This window comes from Brachionichthys hirsutus, chromosome 15, assembly GCF_040956055.1.
Source record: "Brachionichthys hirsutus isolate HB-005 chromosome 15, CSIRO-AGI_Bhir_v1, whole genome shotgun sequence".
Classification (NCBI taxonomy): Eukaryota; Metazoa; Chordata; class Actinopteri; order Lophiiformes; family Brachionichthyidae; genus Brachionichthys; species Brachionichthys hirsutus.
The window spans coordinates 11,825,219-11,846,337 of NC_090911.1; the positions used below are offsets into that span (position 1 = coordinate 11,825,219).

At 44.7% G+C, this 21,119-nt stretch overlaps 1 protein-coding gene across 1 annotated transcript; it reads left to right on the forward strand.

The window, feature by feature from the left end:
• Nucleotides 1-16,633: 16,633 nt before the first annotated feature.
• On the forward strand, nt 16,634-20,777 carry LOC137904777 (uncharacterized). Its single transcript, XM_068748981.1, has 7 exons — nt 16,634-16,688; nt 16,765-17,092; nt 17,246-17,319; nt 17,417-17,564; nt 18,193-18,254; nt 18,331-18,768; nt 20,593-20,777. Exons 1-7 carry the CDS (start codon nt 16,634-16,636, stop codon nt 20,775-20,777), a joined length of 1,290 nt encoding a protein of 429 aa, XP_068605082.1.
• Nucleotides 20,778-21,119: the final 342 nt, after the last annotated feature.

Below are 21,119 nucleotides of genomic sequence, written 5' to 3' on the forward strand. Positions count from 1 at the left end.
ATTCAAGAGAATTTAACACACAAACCTGAACCTTGACCTCTATTCAACATGCCGTCGCTGCATCGCTGCGTGTCCGCTCTGCTGCTGCTCTACATTATAACAGGTACAAGAGGTCATCGATGGAACTGGTCGGATTCATTTCTTTGGTCTTTTACAACATGAGTTTTATTTTGTTTTAGGCATCAGCTGTGAGAAGCTCACTCCGGTCCAGGAAGAAGAGTCCGGTTCAGAAGAAAGAACCGTCACTCTGTCCTACAAATACGACAGACCTGCTAGTTATGATTATTTCTTCTGGTACCGACAGTATCCAGGAAAACCACCAGAGTTCCTGATCTCTCACTCGGGAACAGGAACAGTATCTAGTAATCCCATGTCAGGACTGTCTGTTAACGTGAGTGAAGATAAAACCCGAATGGATCTTCAGATCTCCTCTGCTGCAGTGACAGACTCTGCTCTGTACTACTGTGCTGTGAAGCCCACAGTGGCAGGAAACCCGCAGTCTCTGTGCAAAAACACGAGCTGCTGGAGGCCTTGATTCACTCTGATGAACTGAACCTCTACCTCCACTAGGGGGCGACGTGACCCATCAGGCGGCGCACTACTTCTGCACTGTGTCAGTAAGAGCTGCTGCTGGGTAGAGAACAATTGTCACCCTGAAGGTGGAACGTCAGCCGGTTCCTGCTGGTAGAGATGGAGCGTTGGCTGTGGATTATTCTAGCTGCTCTCTTCTTTGGTGAGACGCAAATCACATCTCATTAAAGAAAACCCTTCCAGCCCATAATGTTCTTTATTGATTCATGTCTTCCTCCGGCTGTTCTCTTCTTACCCAGAATGTAAAGGAGAAGACAAAGTGATCCAGCCGGCAGGAGACGTCATCGCCCCCGAAGGAGGCTCAGTCACACTGGGATGTACATTTGAGACCAGTTACCGGTTACCCTACTTGTACTGGTACAAACAGGAAGTAAATGACTTCCCCAAGTTCGTTCTGAAATGTTTCTCAAAGAACGTAGAAAATGCTGCCGAGTTTAAGAGAGAAAGATTCAACGCTTCAATCAACAACAAGTCGGTTCCTCTGACGATCCGGAGCCTCCGGCCGTCTGACTCTGCTGTGTACTACTGCGTTCTGCAGCCCACAGTGACAGGAAACACCAGAACCCTGTACAAAAACCTTTGGAGCAAAGACAACAGCCTCCACCAGAGGGAGTCGCACCGTTACTGCTTATCTCTTCTGTTATTACCTAACGGGCAGAAAATAGAAAGTCAGTATTAAAACGCTCTATTTAAATCTTCAAAGAGCCGCTTGAATGCAATAATGCAAATAAACATTTGAAGAAAAAGATTGAAAAGCATAGACAGAGCCAGAATATTTCAAATGTTGTAATAAAACCAATAAACATGTAATCGATACCAACTAGGAGGCGTTCAAAACGGCAAAAATATCTCACTTGTTCCCATCATGAGGGAAACGGCGTCGCTTTTAAAGCAGATGAAGAAAAAGAGGAGACAGAGCGACTGAAGGAGGAGCTAAACCGTTACTGAACGATAGGAGAGAGAGGAACTTGCATATTCAGCAGAATTTAATACACCAGCCTGAACCTTGACCTCTATTCAACATGCCGTCGCTGCATCGCTGCGTGTCCGCTCTGCTGCTGCTCTACATTATAACAGGTACAAGAGGTCACCGATGGAACTGGTCGGATTCATTTCTTTGGTCTTTTATAACATGAGTTTTATTTCATTTTAGGCGTCATCTGTGAGAAGCTCACTCCGGTCCAGGAAGAAGAGTCCGGTTCAGAAAACAGAACCGTCACTCTGTCCTACAAATACCACAAAGCAGCAACTGGTGCTGATGTTTTCTTCTGGTACCGACAGTATCCAGGAAAACCACCAGAGTTCCTGATCTCTCACTCGGGAACAGGAACAGTATCTAATAATCCCATGTCAGGACTGTCTGTTAACGTGAGTGAAGATAAAACCCGAATGGATCTTCAGATCTCCTCTGCTGCAGTGACAGACTCTGCTCTGTACTACTGTGCTGTGCAGCCCACAGTGGCAGGAAACCCCAGAACCCTGTACAAAAACCTTTGGAGCAAAGACAACAACCTCCACCAGAGGGAGTCAGCCCGTTACGCTTCACTGAAGCTGATTCATTGAGGATTGCATGAGGCTGGCGGGACAGGCGATGCTGTCTTCCTCAGAATAACAGGCATGTCTTCTTTTTAAAACAGTTTTTAACTATAAATAAACAAAAACAAAAACTCAAGCATTCTTTACACCCAGTGGAAAATCTTGCTGCCTGATCGTTTTATCTTTCTATTACGTTTCAGACATTTTTTTTGCGGCTTAAAACTGACTTTCCAATCAGAAGAGGGAGTGACTAGATCAGGGGTGGGCAAACGTTTTGACTCGCGGGCCACGATAGGTCCTAAAATTTGACAGAGGGGCCGGACCAAGAACAGATGGATGGAGTATTTGTGTGAGCTAAATGACTGAATGACACATGAAAGCTATTACATGAAAGGATTTGGCCTTTTACAGGTAGCATTACAGGGAAAAGGTCAAAAGAATGAGGTTTAATTATAATACAATTATATTTAATGATATAATTTGGACAAGTTCGGCGGGCCGGATTAAAAAGACCAACGGGCCGCATATGGCCCCCGGGCCTGGGTTTGCCCATGTCTGGACTAGATAATGATTGAATTTATATCTGTGGATGAATTGATCCTTTAATCGGAAGAAAATATTTGCGGACATCAACCAAAACAGTCAAACAATAACTGCTTGGTAAAAACCGGGCGCTTGGTGTAAGAGAAATATCAGAGCAGTGTAAAAATGTTGAGGAAGAACAGAGAAAGGAGGAGCAAAAATGAGGAGTCAGAGACCTTCAGCGCTTCATCGTACAGAACCAGCGAACGTCTTCAGGATGGAGTCAGTCCTCCCATTCCTTTTGTCAGCTTTGTTTATGATCACTCTCAGAGGTAAGTACATGATAAAAAATAACCAATTAAACATAAACCACTAGTGAATGGAGTTACACAGAGTTATTGTGTCTTTAGGTTTCAGCTGTGAGAAACTCACTCCGGTCCAGGAAGAAGAGTCCGGTTCAGAAGAAAGAACCGTTACTCTGTCCTACAAATACCACAAAGCAGCAACTAGTGCTGATGATTTCTTCTGGTACCGACAGTATCCAGGAAAACCACCAGAGTTCCTGATCTCTCACTCAGGAAGAGGAACAGTATCTAATAATCCCATGTCAGGACTGTCTGTTAACGTGAGTGAAGATAAAACCCAAATGGATCTTCAGATCTCCTCTGCTGCAGTGACAGACTCTGCTCTGTACTACTGTGCTGTGAGGCCCACAGTGGCAGGAAACCCCAGAACCCTGTACAAAAACCTTTGGAGCAAAGACAACAGCCTCCACCAGAGGGAGCCACTGTTCAACTTCACTGATCTGTGTTGAGTCTCTTTGGACTAAGAGCTAAACTATAACGTGAAACAAATCAGGCTGTTAAAAACACGATGCAGACCAACAGAAAGGGAAGTAATAAATGCAGGAAGGACAGGTGGAATAATAAAGTTTGAATGACTATTTAAATTGGCTAAAAATATTGTTGCCTCTTCACTGAGAACACGGTGAAGATAAAGGGTTAATGAGGATTAATCGGGATCGCACCAATGAAAACACAGCGATGCTTAAAGTTACCATGGTGACCTCATCCCTTCTTCATTCCACCGGGCACTGAAGCTTTTTGTTTTCCCTGTGGTGTACCACAGGGTTCAATCCTCAGACCTCTCGCTTACTGTTGGTACATGTTACCAGCAGATCATTTTATAAACAGTTAGCTTTACAATCATTTAGTGACTTTATGATTCTGTAGGTTTAACAGTTCATCCGACACAAAAAGCCGCTCCGACTCTGCCCACTGGGCGGAAGTTCCTGAATGAAGGAAGGAATATAAATACAGAAGCAGACGCAGAGATTGGGGGGGCGGGGGGGGAGGAGCTAAGCTGTTGCTGAACTACACAAGGAAGAACAACTTAAAACACAAAGCTGAACCTTGACCTCTATTCAACATGCCGTCGCTGCATCGCTGCGTGTCCGCTCTGCTGCTGCTCTACATTATAACAGGTACAAGAGGTCACCGATGGAACTGGTCGGATTCATTTCTTTGGTCTTTTACAACATGAGTTTTATTTCGTTTTAGGCGTCATCTGTGAGAAGCTCACTCCGGTCCAGGAAGAAGAATCCGGTTCAGAAGACAGAACCGTTACTCTGTCCTACAAATACGACAAACCTGCTAGTTATGATCATTTCTTCTGGTACCGACAGTATCCAGGAAAACCACCAGAGTTCCTGATCTCTCACTCGGGAACAGGAACAGTATCTAGTAATACCATGTCCAGACTGTCTGTTAACGTGAGTGAAGATAAAACCCGAATGGATCTTCAGATCTCCTCTGCTGCAGTGACAGACTCTGCTCTGTACTACTGTGCTGTGAGGCCCACAGTGACAGGAAACCCCAGAACCCTGTACAAAAACCTTTGGAGCAAAGACAACAGCCTCCACCAGAGGGAGTCGCACCGTTACTGCTTATCTCTTCTGTTATTTCCTAACGGGCAGAAAATAGAAAGTCAGTATTAAAACGCTCTATTTAAATCTTCAAAGAGCCGCTTGAATGCAATAATGCGATAAACATTTGAAGAAAAAGATTGAAAAGCATAGACAGAGCCAGAATATTTCAAATGTTGTAATAAAACCAATAAACATGTAATCGATACCAACTAGGAGGTATCAGGGGAAACTGATGGTTATGATGAGGATGGAAACGGCGTCGCTTTTAAAGCAGATGAAGAAAAAGAGGCGACAGAGCGACTGAAGGAGGAGCTAAACCGTTACTGAACAATAGGAGAGAGAGGAACTTGCATATTCAGCAGAATTTAATACACCAGCCTGAACCTTGACCTCTATTCAACATGCCGTCGCTGCATCGCTGCGTGTCCGCTCTGCTGCTGCTCTACATTATAACAGGTACAAGAGGTCACCGATGGAACTGGTCGGATTCATTTCTTGGGTCTTTTACAACATGAGTTTTCTTTCGTTTTAGGCGTCATCTGTGAGAAGCTCACTCCGGTCCAGGAAGAAGAGTCCGGTTCAGAAAACAGAACCGTTACTCTGTCCTACAAATACCACAAAGCAGCAACTGGTGCTGATTATTTCTTCTGGTACCGACAGTATCCAGGAAAACCACCAGAGTTCCTGATCTCTCACTCTGGAACAGGAACAGTATTTATTAATACCATGTCCAGACTGTCTGTTAACGTGAGTGAAGATAAAACCCGAATGGATCTTCAGATCTCCTCTGCTGCAGTGACAGACTCTGCTCTGTACTACTGTGCTGTGAGGCCCACAGTGACAGGAAACCCGCAGTCTCTGTGCAAAAACACGAGCTGCTGGAGGCCTTGATTCACTCTGATGAACTGAACCTCTACCTCCACTAGGGGGCGACGTGACCCATCAGGCGGTGCACTACTTCTGCACTGTGTCAGTAAGAGCTGCTGCTGGGAAGAGAACAATTGTCACCCTGAAGGTGGAACGTCAGCCGGTTCCTGCTGGTAGAGATGGAGCGTTGGCTGTGGATTATTCTAGCTGCTCTCTTCTTTGGTGAGACGCAAATCACATCTCATTAAAGAAAACCCTTCCAGCCCATAATGTTCTTTATTGATTCATGTCTTTCTCCGGCTGTTCTCTTCTTACCCAGAATGTAAAGGAGAAGACAAAGTGATCCAGCCGGCAGGAGACGTCATCGCCCCCGAAGGAGGCTCAGTCACACTGGGATGTACATTTGAGACCAGTGACTCGTTTCCCTCCTTGTACTGGTACAAACAGGAAGTAAATGACTTCCCCAAGTTCGTTCTGAAATGTTTCTCAAAAAACGTAGAAAATGCTGCCGAGTTTAAGAGAGAAAGATTCACCGCTTCAATCAACAACAAGTCGGTTCCTCTGACGATCCGGAGCCTCCGGCCGTCTGACTCTGCTGTGTACTACTGCGTTCTGCAGCCCACAGTGACAGGAAACACCAGAACCCTGTACAAAAACCTTTGGAGCAAAGACAACAGCCTCCACCAGAGGGAGTCGCACCGTTACTGCTTATCTCTTCTGTTATTACCTAACGGGCAGAAAATAGAAAGTCAGTATTAAAACGCTCTATTTAAATCTTCAAAGAGCCGCTTGAATGCAATAATGCAAATAAACATTTGAAGAAAAAGATTGAAAAGCATAGACAGAGCCAGAATATTTCAAATGTTGTAATAAAACCAATAAACATGTAATCGATACCAACTAGGAGGCGTTCAAAACGGCAAAAATATCTCACTTGTTCCCATCATGAGGGAAACGGCGTCGCTTTTAAAGCAGATGAAGAAAAAGAGGAGACAGAGCGACTGAAGGAGGAGCTAAACCGTTACTGAACGATAGGAGAGAGAGGAACTTGCATATTCAGCAGAATTTAATACACCAGCCTGAACCTTGACCTCTATTCAACATGCCGTCGCTGCATCGCTGCGTGTCCGCTCTGCTGCTGCTCTACATTATAACAGGTACAAGAGGTCACCGATGGAACTGGTCGGATTCATTTCTTGGGTCTTTTACAACATGAGTTTTCTTTCGTTTTAGGCGTCATCTGTGAGAAGCTCACTCCGGTCCAGGAAGAAGAGTCCGGTTCAGAAAACAGAACCGTTACTCTGTCCTACAAATACCACAAAGCAGCAACTGGTGCTGATTATTTCTGCTGGTACCGACAGTATCCAGGAAAACCACCAGAGTTCCTGATCTCTCACTCTGGAACAGGAACAGTATCTAATAATCGCATGTCCAGACTGTCTGTTAACGTGAGTGAAGATAAAACCCGATTGGATCTTCTGATCTCCTCTGCTGCAGTGACAGACTCTGCTCTGCACTACTGTGCTGTGGAACCCACAGTGACAGGAAACCCGCAGTCTCTGTGCAAAAACACGAGCTGCTGGAGGCCTTGATTCACCCTGATGAACTGAACCTCTACCTCCACTAGGGGGCGACGTGACCCATCAGGCGGTGCACTACTTCTGCACTGTGTCAGTAAGAGCTGCTGCTGGGAAGAGAACAATTGTCACCCTGAAGGTGGAACGTCAGCTGGTTCCTGCTGGTAGAGATGGAGCGTTGGCTGTGGATTATTCTAGCTGCTCTCTTCTTTGGTGAGACGCAAATCACATCTCATTAAAGAAAACCCTTCCAGCCCATAATGTTCTTTATTGATTCATGTCTTTCTCCGGCTGTTCTCTTCTTACCCAGAATGTAAAGGAGAAGACAAAGTGATCCAGCCGGCAGGAGACGTCATCGCCCCCGAAGGAGGCTCAGTCACACTGGGATGTACATTTGAGACCAGTGACTCGTTTCCCTACTTGTACTGGTACAAACAGGAAGTAAATGACTTCCCCAAGTTTGTTCTGAAATGTTTCTCAAAGAACGTAGAAAATGCTGCCGAGTTTAAGAGAGAAAGATTCAACGCTTCAATCAACAACAAGTCGGTTCCTCTGACGATCCGGAGCCTCCGGCCGTCTGACTCTGCTGTGTACTACTGCGTTCTGCAGCCCACAGTGACAGGAAACACCAGAACCCTGTACAAAAACCTTTGGAGCAAAGACAACAGCCTCCACCAGAGGGAGTCGCACCGTTACTGCTTATCTCTTCTGTTATTACCTAACGGGCAGAAAATAGAAAGTCAGTATTAAAACGCTCTATTTAAATCTTCAAAGAGCCGCTTGAATGCAATAATGCAAATAAACATTTGAAGAAAAAGATTGAAAAGCATAGACAGAGCCAGAATATTTCAAATGTTGTAATAAAACCAATAAACATGTAATCGATACCAACTGGGAGGCGTTCAAAACGGCAAAAATATCTCACTTGTTCCCATCATGAGGGAAACGGCGTCGCTTTTAAAGCAGATGAAGAAAAAGAGGAGACAGAGCGACTGAAGGAGGAGCTAAACCGTTACTGAACGATAGGAGAGAGAGGAACTTGCATATTCAGCAGAATTTAATACACCAGCCTGAACCTTGACCTCTATTCAACATGCCGTCGCTGCATCGCTGCGTGTCCGCTCTGCTGCTGCTCTACATTATAACAGGTACAAGAGGTCACCGATGGAACTGGTCGGATTCATTTCTTGGGTCTTTTATAACATGAGTTTTATTTCATTTTAGGCGTCATCTGTGAGAAGCTCACTCCGGTCCAGGAAGAAGAGTCCGGTTCAGAAAACAGAACCGTCACTCTGTCCTACAAATACCACAAAGCAGCAACTGGTGCTGATGTTTTCTTCTGGTACCGACAGTATCCAGGAAAACCACCAGAGTTCCTGATCTCTCACTGGGGAACAGGAACAGTATCTAGTAATACCATGTCCAGACTGTCTGTTAACGTGAGTGAAGATAAAACCCGAATGGATCTTCTGATCTCCTCTGCTGCAGTGACAGACTCTGCTCTGTACTACTGTGCTGTGCAGCCCACAGTGACAGGAAACCCCAGAACCCTGTACAAAAACCTTTGGAGCAAAGACAACAGCCTCCACCAGAGGGAGTCAGCCCGTTACGCTTCACTGAAGCTGATTCATTGAGGATTGCATGAGGCTGGCGGGACAGGCGATGCTGTCTTCCTCAGAATAACAGGCATGTCTTCTTTTTAAAACAGTTTTTAACTATAAATAAACAAAAACAAAAACTCAAGCATTCTTTACACCCAGTGGAAAATCTTGCTGCCTGATCGTTTTATCTTTCTATTACGTTTCAGACATTTTTTTTGCGGCTTAAAACTGACTTTCCAATCAGAAGAGGGAGTGATGAGATAATGATTGAATTTATATCTGTGGATGAATTGATCCTTTAATCGGAAGAAAATATTGGCAGACATCAACCAAAACAGTCAAACAATAGCTGCTTGGTAAAAAACGGGCGCTTGGTGTAAGAGAAATATCAGAGCAGTGTAAAAATGTTGAGGAAGAACAGAGAAAGGAGGAGCAAAAATGAGGAGTCAGAGACCTTCAGCGCTTCATCGTACAGAACCAGCGAACGTCTTCAGGATGGAGTCAGTCCTCCCATTCCTTTTGTCAGCTTTGTTTATGATCACTCTCAGAGGTAAGTACATGATAAAAAATAACCAATTAAACATAAACCACTAGTGAATGGAGTTACACAGAGTTATTGTGTCTTTAGGTTTCAGCTGTGAGAAACTCACTCCGGTCCAGGAAGAAGAGTCCGGTTCAGAAGAAAGAACCGTCACTCTGTCCTACAAATACGACAAAGCAGCAACTGGTGCTGATGATTTCTTCTGGTACCGACAGTATCCAGGAAAACCACCAGAGTTCCTGATCTCTCACTCAGGAAGAGGAACAGTATCTAATAATCCCATGTCAGGACTGTCTGTTAACGTGAGTGAAGATAAAACCCGAATGGATCTTCAGATCTCCTCTGCTGCAGTGACAGACTCTGCTCTGTACTACTGTGCTGTGAAGCCCACAGTGACAGGAAACCCCAGAACCCTGTACAAAAACCTTTGGAGCAAAGACAACAGCCTCCACCAGAGGGAGTCGCACCGTTACTGCTTATCTCTTCTGTTATTTCCTAACGGGCAGAAAATAGAAAGTCAGTATTAAAACGCTCTATTTAAATCTTCAAAGAGCCGCTTGAATGCAATAATGCGATAAACATTTGAAGAAAAAGATTGAAAAGTATAGACAGAGCCAGAATATTTCAAATGTTGTAATAAAACCAATAAACATGTAATCGATACCAACTAGGAGGTATCAGGGGAAACTGATGGTTATGATGAGGATGGAAACGGCGTCGCTTTTAAAGCAGATGAAGAAAAAGAGGAGACAGAGCGACTGAAGGAGGAGCTAAACCGTTACTGAACGATAGGAGAGAGAGGAACTTGCATATTCAGCAGAATTTAATACACCAGCCTGAACCTTGACCTCTATTCAACATGCCGTCGCTGCATCGCTGCGTGTCCGCTCTGCTGCTGCTCTACATTATAACAGGTACAAGAGGTCACCGATGGAACTGGTCGGATTCATTTCTTTGGTCTTTTACAACATGAGTTTTCTTTCGTTTTAGGCGTCATCTGTGAGAAGCTCACTCCGGTCCAGGAAGAAGAGTCCGGTTCAGAAGACAGAACCGTTACTCTGTCCTACAAATACCACAAAGCAGCAACTGGTACTGATTATTTCTTCTGGTACCGACAGTATTCAGGAAAACCACCAGAGTTCCTGATCTCTCACTCGGGAACAGGAACAGTATCTAATAATCCCATGTCAGGACTGTCTGTTAACGTGAGTGAAGATAAAACCCGAATGGATCTTCAGATCTCCTCTGCTGCAGTGACAGACTCTGCTCTGTACTACTGTGCTGTGAGGCCCACAGTGGCAGGAAACCCGCAGTCTCTGTGCAAAAACACGAGCTGCTGGAGGCCTTGATTCACTCTGATGAACTGAACCTCTACCTCCACTAGGGGGCGACGTGACCCATCAGGCGGTGCACTACTTCTGCACTGTGTCAGTAAGAGCTGCTGCTGGGAAGAGAACAATTGTCACCCTGAAGGTGGAACGTCAGCTGGTTCCTGCTGGTAGAGATGGAGCGTTGGCTGTGGATTATTCTAGCTGCTCTCTTCTTTGGTGAGACGCAAATCACATCTCATTAAAGAAAACCCTTCCAGCCCATAATGTTCTTTATTGATTCATGTCTTCCTCCGGCTGTTCTCTTCTTACCCAGAATGTAAAGGAGAAGACAAAGTGATCCAGCCGGCAGGAGACGTCATCGCCCCCGAAGGAGGCTCAGTCACACTGGGATGTATATTTGAGACCAGTGACCCGTTTCCCTACTTGTACTGGTACAAACAGGAAGTAAATGACTTCCCCAAGTTCGTTCTGAAATGTTTCTCAAAGAACGTAGAAAATGCTGCCGAGTTTAAGAGAGAAAGATTCAACGCTTCAATCAACAACAAGTCGGTTCCTCTGACGATCCGGAGCCTCCGGCCGTCTGACTCTGCTGTGTACTACTGCGTTCTGCAGCCCACAGTGACAGGAAACACCAGAACCCTGTACAAAAACCTTTGGAGCAAAGACAACAGCCTCCACCAGAGGGAGTCGCACCGTTACTGCTTATCTCTTCTGTTATTTCCTAACGGGCAGAAAATAGAAAGTCAGTATTAAAACGCTCTATTTAAATCTTCAAAGAGCCGCTTGAATGCAATAATGCAAATAAACATTTGAAGAAAAAGATTGAAAAGCATAGACAGAGCCAGAATATTTCAAATGTTGTAATAAAACCAATAAACATGTAATCGATACCAACTAGGAGGCGTTCAAAACGGCAAAAATATCTCACTTGTTCCCATCATGAGGGAAACGGCGTCGCTTTTAAAGCAGATGAAGAAAAAGAGGAGACAGAGCGACTGAAGGAGGAGCTAAACCGTTACTGAACGATAGGAGAGAGAGGAACTTGCATATTCAGCAGAATTTAATACACCAGCCTGAACCTTGACCTCTATTCAACATGCCGTCGCTGCATCGCTGCGTGTCCGCTCTGCTGCTGCTCTACATTATAACAGGTACAAGAGGTCACCGATGGAACTGGTCGGATTCATTTCTTGGGTCTTTTATAACATGAGTTTTATTTCATTTTAGGCGTCATCTGTGAGAAGCTCACTCCGGTCCAGGAAGAAGAGTCCGGTTCAGAAAACAGAACCGTCACTCTGTCCTACAAATACCACAAAGCAGCAACTGGTGCTGATGTTTTCTTCTGGTACCGACAGTATCCAGGAAAACCACCAGAGTTCCTGATCTCTCACTGGGGAACAGGAACAGTATCTAGTAATACCATGTCCAGACTGTCTGTTAACGTGAGTGAAGATAAAACCCGAATGGATCTTCTGATCTCCTCTGCTGCAGTGACAGACTCTGCTCTGTACTACTGTGCTGTGCAGCCCACAGTGACAGGAAACCCCAGAACCCTGTACAAAAACCTTTGGAGCAAAGACAACAGCCTCCACCAGAGGGAGTCAGCCCGTTACGCTTCACTGAAGCTGATTCATTGAGGATTGCATGAGGCTGGCGGGACAGGCGATGCTGTCTTCCTCAGAATAACAGGCATGTCTTCTTTTTAAAACAGTTTTTAACTATAAATAAACAAAAACAAAAACTCAAGCATTCTTTACACCCAGTGGAAAATCTTGCTGCCTGATCGTTTTATCTTTCTATTACGTTTCAGACATTTTTTTTGCGGCTTAAAACTGACTTTCCAATCAGAAGAGGGAGTGATGAGATAATGATTGAATTTATATCTGTGGATGAATTGATCCTTTAATCGGAAGAAAATATTGGCAGACATCAACCAAAACAGTCAAACAATAGCTGCTTGGTAAAAAACGGGCGCTTGGTGTAAGAGAAATATCAGAGCAGTGTAAAAATGTTGAGGAAGAACAGAGAAAGGAGGAGCAAAAATGAGGAGTCAGAGACCTTCAGCGCTTCATCGTACAGAACCAGCGAACGTCTTCAGGATGGAGTCAGTCCTCCCATTCCTTTTGTCAGCTTTGTTTATGATCACTCTCAGAGGTAAGTACATGATAAAAAATAACCAATTAAACATAAACCACTAGTGAATGGAGTTACACAGAGTTATTGTGTCTTTAGGTTTCAGCTGTGAGAAACTCACTCCGGTCCAGGAAGAAGAGTCCGGTTCAGAAGAAAGAACCGTCACTCTGTCCTACAAATACGACAAAGCAGCAACTGGTGCTGATGATTTCTTCTGGTACCGACAGTATCCAGGAAAACCACCAGAGTTCCTGATCTCTCACTCAGGAAGAGGAACAGTATCTAATAATCCCATGTCAGGACTGTCTGTTAACGTGAGTGAAGATAAAACCCGAATGGATCTTCAGATCTCCTCTGCTGCAGTGACAGACTCTGCTCTGTACTACTGTGCTGTGAAGCCCACAGTGACAGGAAACCCCAGAACCCTGTACAAAAACCTTTGGAGCAAAGACAACAGCCTCCACCAGAGGGAGTCGCACCGTTACTGCTTATCTCTTCTGTTATTTCCTAACGGGCAGAAAATAGAAAGTCAGTATTAAAACGCTCTATTTAAATCTTCAAAGAGCCGCTTGAATGCAATAATGCGATAAACATTTGAAGAAAAAGATTGAAAAGTATAGACAGAGCCAGAATATTTCAAATGTTGTAATAAAACCAATAAACATGTAATCGATACCAACTAGGAGGTATCAGGGGAAACTGATGGTTATGATGAGGATGGAAACGGCGTCGCTTTTAAAGCAGATGAAGAAAAAGAGGAGACAGAGCGACTGAAGGAGGAGCTAAACCGTTACTGAACGATAGGAGAGAGAGGAACTTGCATATTCAGCAGAATTTAATACACCAGCCTGAACCTTGACCTCTATTCAACATGCCGTCGCTGCATCGCTGCGTGTCCGCTCTGCTGCTGCTCTACATTATAACAGGTACAAGAGGTCACCGATGGAACTGGTCGGATTCATTTCTTTGGTCTTTTACAACATGAGTTTTCTTTCGTTTTAGGCGTCATCTGTGAGAAGCTCACTCCGGTCCAGGAAGAAGAGTCCGGTTCAGAAGACAGAACCGTTACTCTGTCCTACAAATACCACAAAGCAGCAACTGGTACTGATTATTTCTTCTGGTACCGACAGTATTCAGGAAAACCACCAGAGTTCCTGATCTCTCACTCGGGAACAGGAACAGTATCTAATAATCCCATGTCAGGACTGTCTGTTAACGTGAGTGAAGATAAAACCCGAATGGATCTTCAGATCTCCTCTGCTGCAGTGACAGACTCTGCTCTGTACTACTGTGCTGTGAGGCCCACAGTGGCAGGAAACCCGCAGTCTCTGTGCAAAAACACGAGCTGCTGGAGGCCTTGATTCACTCTGATGAACTGAACCTCTACCTCCACTAGGGGGCGACGTGACCCATCAGGCGGTGCACTACTTCTGCACTGTGTCAGTAAGAGCTGCTGCTGGGAAGAGAACAATTGTCACCCTGAAGGTGGAACGTCAGCTGGTTCCTGCTGGTAGAGATGGAGCGTTGGCTGTGGATTATTCTAGCTGCTCTCTTCTTTGGTGAGACGCAAATCACATCTCATTAAAGAAAACCCTTCCAGCCCATAATGTTCTTTATTGATTCATGTCTTCCTCCGGCTGTTCTCTTCTTACCCAGAATGTAAAGGAGAAGACAAAGTGATCCAGCCGGCAGGAGACGTCATCGCCCCCGAAGGAGGCTCAGTCACACTGGGATGTATATTTGAGACCAGTGACCCGTTTCCCTACTTGTACTGGTACAAACAGGAAGTAAATGACTTCCCCAAGTTCGTTCTGAAATGTTTCTCAAAGAACGTAGAAAATGCTGCCGAGTTTAAGAGAGAAAGATTCAACGCTTCAATCAACAACAAGTCGGTTCCTCTGACGATCCGGAGCCTCCGGCCGTCTGACTCTGCTGTGTACTACTGCGTTCTGCAGCCCACAGTGACAGGAAACACCAGAACCCTGTACAAAAACCTTTGGAGCAAAGACAACAGCCTCCACCAGAGGGAGTCGCACCGTTACTGCTTATCTCTTCTGTTATTTCCTAACGGGCAGAAAATAGAAAGTCAGTATTAAAACGCTCTATTTAAATCTTCAAAGAGCCGCTTGAATGCAATAATGCAAATAAACATTTGAAGAAAAAGATTGAAAAGCATAGACAGAGCCAGAATATTTCAAATGTTGTAATAAAACCAATAAACATGTAATCGATACCAACTAGGAGGCGTTCAAAACGGCAAAAATATCTCACTTGTTCCCATCATGAGGGAAACGGCGTCGCTTTTAAAGCAGATGAAGAAAAAGAGGAGACAGAGCGACTGAAGGAGGAGCTAAACCGTTACTGAACGATAGGAGAGAGAGGAACTTGCATATTCAGCAGAATTTAATACACCAGCCTGAACCTTGACCTCTATTCAACATGCCGTCGCTGCATCGCTGCGTGTCCGCTCTGCTGCTGCTCTACATTATAACAGGTACAAGAGGTCACCGATGGAACTGGTCGGATTCATTTCTTGGGTCTTTTACAACATGAGTTTTCTTTCGTTTTAGGCGTCATCTGTGAGAAGCTCACTCCGGTCCAGGAAGAAGAGTCCGGTTCAGAAAACAGAACCGTTACTCTGTCCTACAAATACCACAAAGCAGCAACTGGTGCTGATTATTTCTGCTGGTACCGACAGTATTCAGGAAAACCACCAGAGTTCCTGATCTCTCACTGGGGAACAGGAACAGTATCTAGTAATACCATGTCCAGACTGTCTGTTAACGTGAGTGAAGATAAAACCCGAATGGATCTTCTGATCTCCTCTGCTGCAGTGACAGACTCTGCTCTGTACTACTGTGCTGTGAAGCCCACAGTGACAGGAAACCCGCAGTCTCTGTGCAAAAACACGAGCTGCTGGAGGCCTTGATTCACCCTAATGAACTGAACCTCTACCTCCATTAGGGGGCGACGTGACCCATCAGGCGGTGCACTACTTCTGCACTGTGTCAGTAAGAGCTGCTGCTGGGAAGAGAACAATTGTCACCCTGAAGGTGGAACGTCAGCTGGTTCCTGCTGGTAGAGATGGAGCGTTGGCTGTGGATTATTCTAGCTGCTCTCTTCTTTGGTGAGACGCAAATCACATCTCATTAAAGAAAACCCTTCCAGCCCATAATGTTCTTTATTGATTCATGTCTTCCTCCGGCTGTTCTCTTCTTACCCAGAATGTAAAGGAGAAGACAAAGTGATCCAGCCGGCAGGAGACGTCATCGCCCCCGAAGGAGGCTCAGTCACACTGGGATGTACATTTGAGACCAGTGACCGGTTACCCTACTTGTACTGGTACAAACAGGAAGTAAATGACTTCCCCAAGTTCGTTCTGAAATGTTTCTCAAAAAACGCAGAAAATGCTGCCGAGTGTAAGAGAGAAAGATTCAACGCTTCAATCAACAACAAGTCGGTTCCTCTGACGATCCGGAGCCTCCGGCCGTCTGACTCTGCTGTGTACTACTGCGTTCTGCAGCCCACAGTGACAGGAAACACCAGAACCCTGTACAAAAACCTTTGGAGCAAAGACAACAGCCTCCACCAGAGGGAGTCGCACCGTTACTGCTTATCTCTTCTGTTATTACCTAACGGGCAGAAAATAGAAAGTCAGTATTAAAACGCTCTATTTAAATCTTCAAAGAGCCGCTTGAATGCAATAATGCAAATAAACATTTGAAGAAAAAGATTGAAAAGCATAGACAGAGCCAGAATATTTCAAATGTTGTAATAAAACCAATAAACATGTAATCGATACCAACTAGGAGGCGTTCAAAACGGCAAAAATATCTCACTTGTTCCCATCATGAGGGAAACGGCATCGCTTTTAAAGCAGATGAAGAAAAAGAGGAGACAGAGCGACTGAAGGAGGAGCTAAACCGTTACTGAACGATAGGAGAGAGAGGAACTTGCATATTCAGCAGAATTTAATACACCAGCCTGAACCTTGACCTCTATTCAACATGCCGTCGCTGCATCGCTGCGTGTCCGCTCTGCTGCTGCTCTACATTATAACAGGTACAAGAGGTCACCGATGGAACTGGTCGGATTCATTTCTTGGGTCTTTTACAACATGAGTTTTCTTTCGTTTTAGGAGTCATCTGTGAGAAGCTCACTCCGGTCCAGGAAGAAGAGTCCGGTTCAGAAGACAGAACCGTTACTCTGTCCTACAAATACCACAAAGCAGCAACTGGTGCTGATTATTTCTGCTGGTACCGACAGTATCCAGGAAAACCACCAGAGTTCCTGATCTCTCACTCTGGAACAGGAACAGTATCTAGTAATACCATGTCCAGACTGTCTGTTAACGTGAGTGAAGATAAAACCCGAATGGATCTTCTGATCTCCTCTGCTGCAGTGACAGACTCTGCTCTGTACTACTGTGCTGTGGAGCCCACAGTGGCAGGAAACCCGCAGTCTCTGTGCAAAAACACGAGCTGCTGGAGGCCTTGATTCACTCTGATGAACTGAACCTCTACCTCCACTAGGGGGCGACGTGACCCATCAGGCGGTGCAATACTTCTGCACTGTCAGTAAGAGCTGCTGCTGGGAAGTGAACAATTGTCACCCTGAAGGTGGAACGTCAGCCGGTTCCTGCTGGTAGAGATGGAGCGTTGGCTGTGGATTATTCTAGCTGCTCTCTTCTTTGGTGAGACGCAAATCACATCTCATTAAAGAAAACCCTTCCAGCCCATAATGTTCTTTATTGATTCGTGTCTTCCTCCGGCTGTTCTCTTCTTACCCAGAATGTAAAGGAGAAGACAAAGTGATCCAGCCGGCAGGAGACGTCATCGCCCCCGAAGGAGGCTCAGTCACACTGGGATGTACATTTGAGACCAGTAACCGGGTTCCCTACTTGTACTGGTACAAACAGGAAGTAAATGACTTCCCCAAGTTCGTTCTGAAATGTTTCTCAAAGAACGTAGAAAATGCTGCCGAGTTTAAGAGAGAAAGATTCACCGCTTCAATCAACAACAAGTCGGTTCCTCTGACGATCCGGAGCCTCCGGCCGTCTGACTCTGCTGTGTACTACTGCGTTCTGCAGCCCACAGTGACAGGAAACACCAGAACCCTGTACAAAAACCTTTGGAGCAAAGACAACAGCCTCCACCAGAGGGAGTCGCACCGTTACTGCTTATCTCTTCTGTTATTACCTAACGGGCAGAAAATAGAAAGTCAGTATTAAAACGCTCTATTTAAATCTTCAAAGAGCCGCTTGAATGCAATAATGCAAATAAACATTTGAAGAAAAAGATTGAAAAGCATAGACAGAGCCAGAATATTTCAAATGTTGTAATAAAACCAATAAACATGTAATCGATACCAACTAGGAGGCGTTCAAAACGGCAAAAATATCTCACTTGTTCCCATCATGAGGGAAACGGCGTCGCTTTTAAAGCAGATGAAGAAAAAGAGGAGACAGAGCGACTGAAGGAGGAGCTAAACCGTTACTGAACGATAGGAGAGAGAGGAACTTGCATATTCAGCAGAATTTAATACACCAGCCTGAACCTTGACCTCTATTCAACATGCCGTCGCTGCATCGCTGCGTGTCCGCTCTGCTGCTGCTCTACATTATAACAGGTACAAGAGGTCACCGATGGAACTGGTCGGATTCATTTCTTGGGTCTTTTACAACATGAGTTTTCTTTTGTTTTAGGCGTCATCTGTGAGAAGCTCACTCCGGTCCAGGAAGAAGAGTCCGGTTCAGAAGAAAGAACCGTTACTCTGTCCTACAAATACGACAAAGCAGCAACTGGTGCTGATTATTTCTTCTGGTACCGACAGTATCCAGGAAAACCACCAGAGTTCCTGATCTCTCACTGGGGAACAGGAACAGTATCTAATAATCCCATGTCAGGACTGTCTGTTAACGTGAGTGAAGATAAAACCCGAATGGATCTCCAGATCTCCTCTGCTGCAGTGACAGACTCTGCTCTGTACTACTGTGCTGTGAGGCCCACAGTGGCAGGAAGTATTAAAACGCTGTACAAAAACCCCAGAGCAAAGGCAACAGCATTCTCCACATCGTCCCCCAGAGGGAGCCACGCACTGTTAAACCTGAAAAGACATGGCTTTAACAATGCAAGTTTCCATGGTAACTATATATCCACGCAACAAATCACAGGTTGGTCGAAGGCCCTCGTCACAGACTTGGATTATGATTGCCGTTCTCTGTAAACAAGATCCTCTGCTGTTGTTTCAGGCTGTGATATCTTGTGGTGTACCACAGGGTTCAGTCCCAAGACCTCTCATTTACTGTTACATGTTAGCAGAAGATCATTGTTTACCCAGTTGAATTTCAAGTCATTTATTGATTCTGTCATAATTTAGTACTTTTGACAGGACTAGTATATATATATAATATTGTGTGTTGATATCTCATAAGTTTAAAGGTGTAACCTGTTTTTTTTGGGGGGGGGGGGGTTAAATAAAGAAATTTCAAAAAGAACTCCATCTTCCAAAATAATATTCTACTTGTCTGTCCACCAGGAGGAAGAGTAACAAAGACTAATAAATCCCAGCTTTAAAAGGAAAATGAGAGACTGTGGGAGGAGCTAAACCATAATCAAACTATAGAAGAAAGAAGAACGTCCATATTCAGCAGAATTTAATGCACAAACATCGCGATAGTTTATCGCACACTCTCTCAATTCATCCTCTCTTCTGTATATCTTTGCAGTCTTGCAACGAAAACATATTTACGTTGACAGCCGTGTCCTCAAACAGGCCTGGAGTCGAACGTAAATGTCACTTCCTCCCCTGCAATATATAGTTTAAGGCCACTGGGCGGAGCCATCGCTCCACATGCACGTCGCTATTACTTTACCTCACGCAAGATTTATGGGTCAAAGTTTGGAGTTGAAATTAGCATTGGGCCATATTACGATAATCAATAACGTGACTTTCTTCACAGCGAGAAGGTCACAGGTTCGAATCCGACCTGCAGCCTTTCTGTGAGGAGCTTGCATGTTCTCCCCGTGTCTGTATGGGTTCTCTCCGGGTTCTCTCCGGGTTCTCCGGCTTCCTCCCAACACCAAAAAACATGCCAGTTAGGTGAATTTGTTAAATTAAAATTGGCCGTGTGTGTGAATGATTGTCTGTCTACGTGTGGCGCTGCAATGAGCTGGCGGCTTGTCCAGGGTGTAACCCTGCCTCTCACCTGTTGACTGCTGGGATAGGCTCCAGCACGACCCTGTTACACCATGTGCTGGAAATATTCTGAGGTTGTGGTGTTTTGTGCAGGCTGGCGGATGTTCGTGTCACTTCCTGTCACCTCCTGTCACTTCCTGTCACTTCCTGCCCCCGCAGCCTTGCGTCTTCATGTTTTTAACCTCATTTACATTCTGACTTCCTGCCTGCGGCAACTGTGCAAAAACAAACAAACAAACAAGCAAGCAAACTATTTTTCCATCATCACCAAGGCAACGGACGAGCTCAGTGTCAGCAGGTCACCCGAGGTCAAAGCCCACCTTCATCGTGAAGATGGTGATGAAGATTGTCACATCTTCAGATGTAATTCATGCATTTCATGAGCATTTATGTGATCAATGTGCAAATAATGACAAAAATAAACATAATGTAAAAAATAATAACAATATGAATATATTAATGGTGTTTAAAATAGTGTAATGTTCAAACTTCCAGGGGCCCTGAAAGCCTCATTCCTTCATCATTACCTGTTAAAAGTGTTTTTCTTTTCTACTTTGGTCCGTTTATTTGTTTGTTACTTTGTTTGTTTGTCTTTGAAGTAAAATTGCAGGACTTTTACCTTTAGACATGTTTTTTTTTTAAGCCTTATGAGACCCCAAACATTTAAATTCATTCATTACGAAAACGCAGCACAACACAAATTACATTTAGGCTTCTGATCTGGTTTCTCTGCCCCGAGGCCGCACCTGATGATCTGTCGTCGCCTCAGCACCACCTGACTTCGATTTGCCCGCCCACACGCATCCTGCCGCCCCCGCCGGCTTTGAGGCAGAAACCGCTGCCGTCTTCATCTTCGTCTTCATGTCTTCATCGAGCGACCGCATCCTGTGGAAAGAAACCAAGATTTTCCAGCAGCAGCAGCCAATCAGATCTCAGACAGAAACGCCTCCATAGAATGAACACACAACGATATATGTGTTTAACAGACATGTTTTTACCCCCCCTTATATTATTCAATATTATATTCTTTATATTTATTCATCTTAATAATGATGGAAAACATTAATCTGCATTTGATTACTGGTAATTACATCCAATACTTCAGAGGTTCCCGTACTTTATGACCTTTGACATATTCAATGCAAATTTTCATTAGATGAGATTCATTTTTCCTAACAGATCATTTAAGCACAAGAAATCCCCTTAACCCTCTAAGGCCTTTCAGGATTTTGGGACTTTGACATTATAAATGTGTTTGTTTTTGCTTTGTTTGTTTCGAGCTGTGGTTTCCTTTTT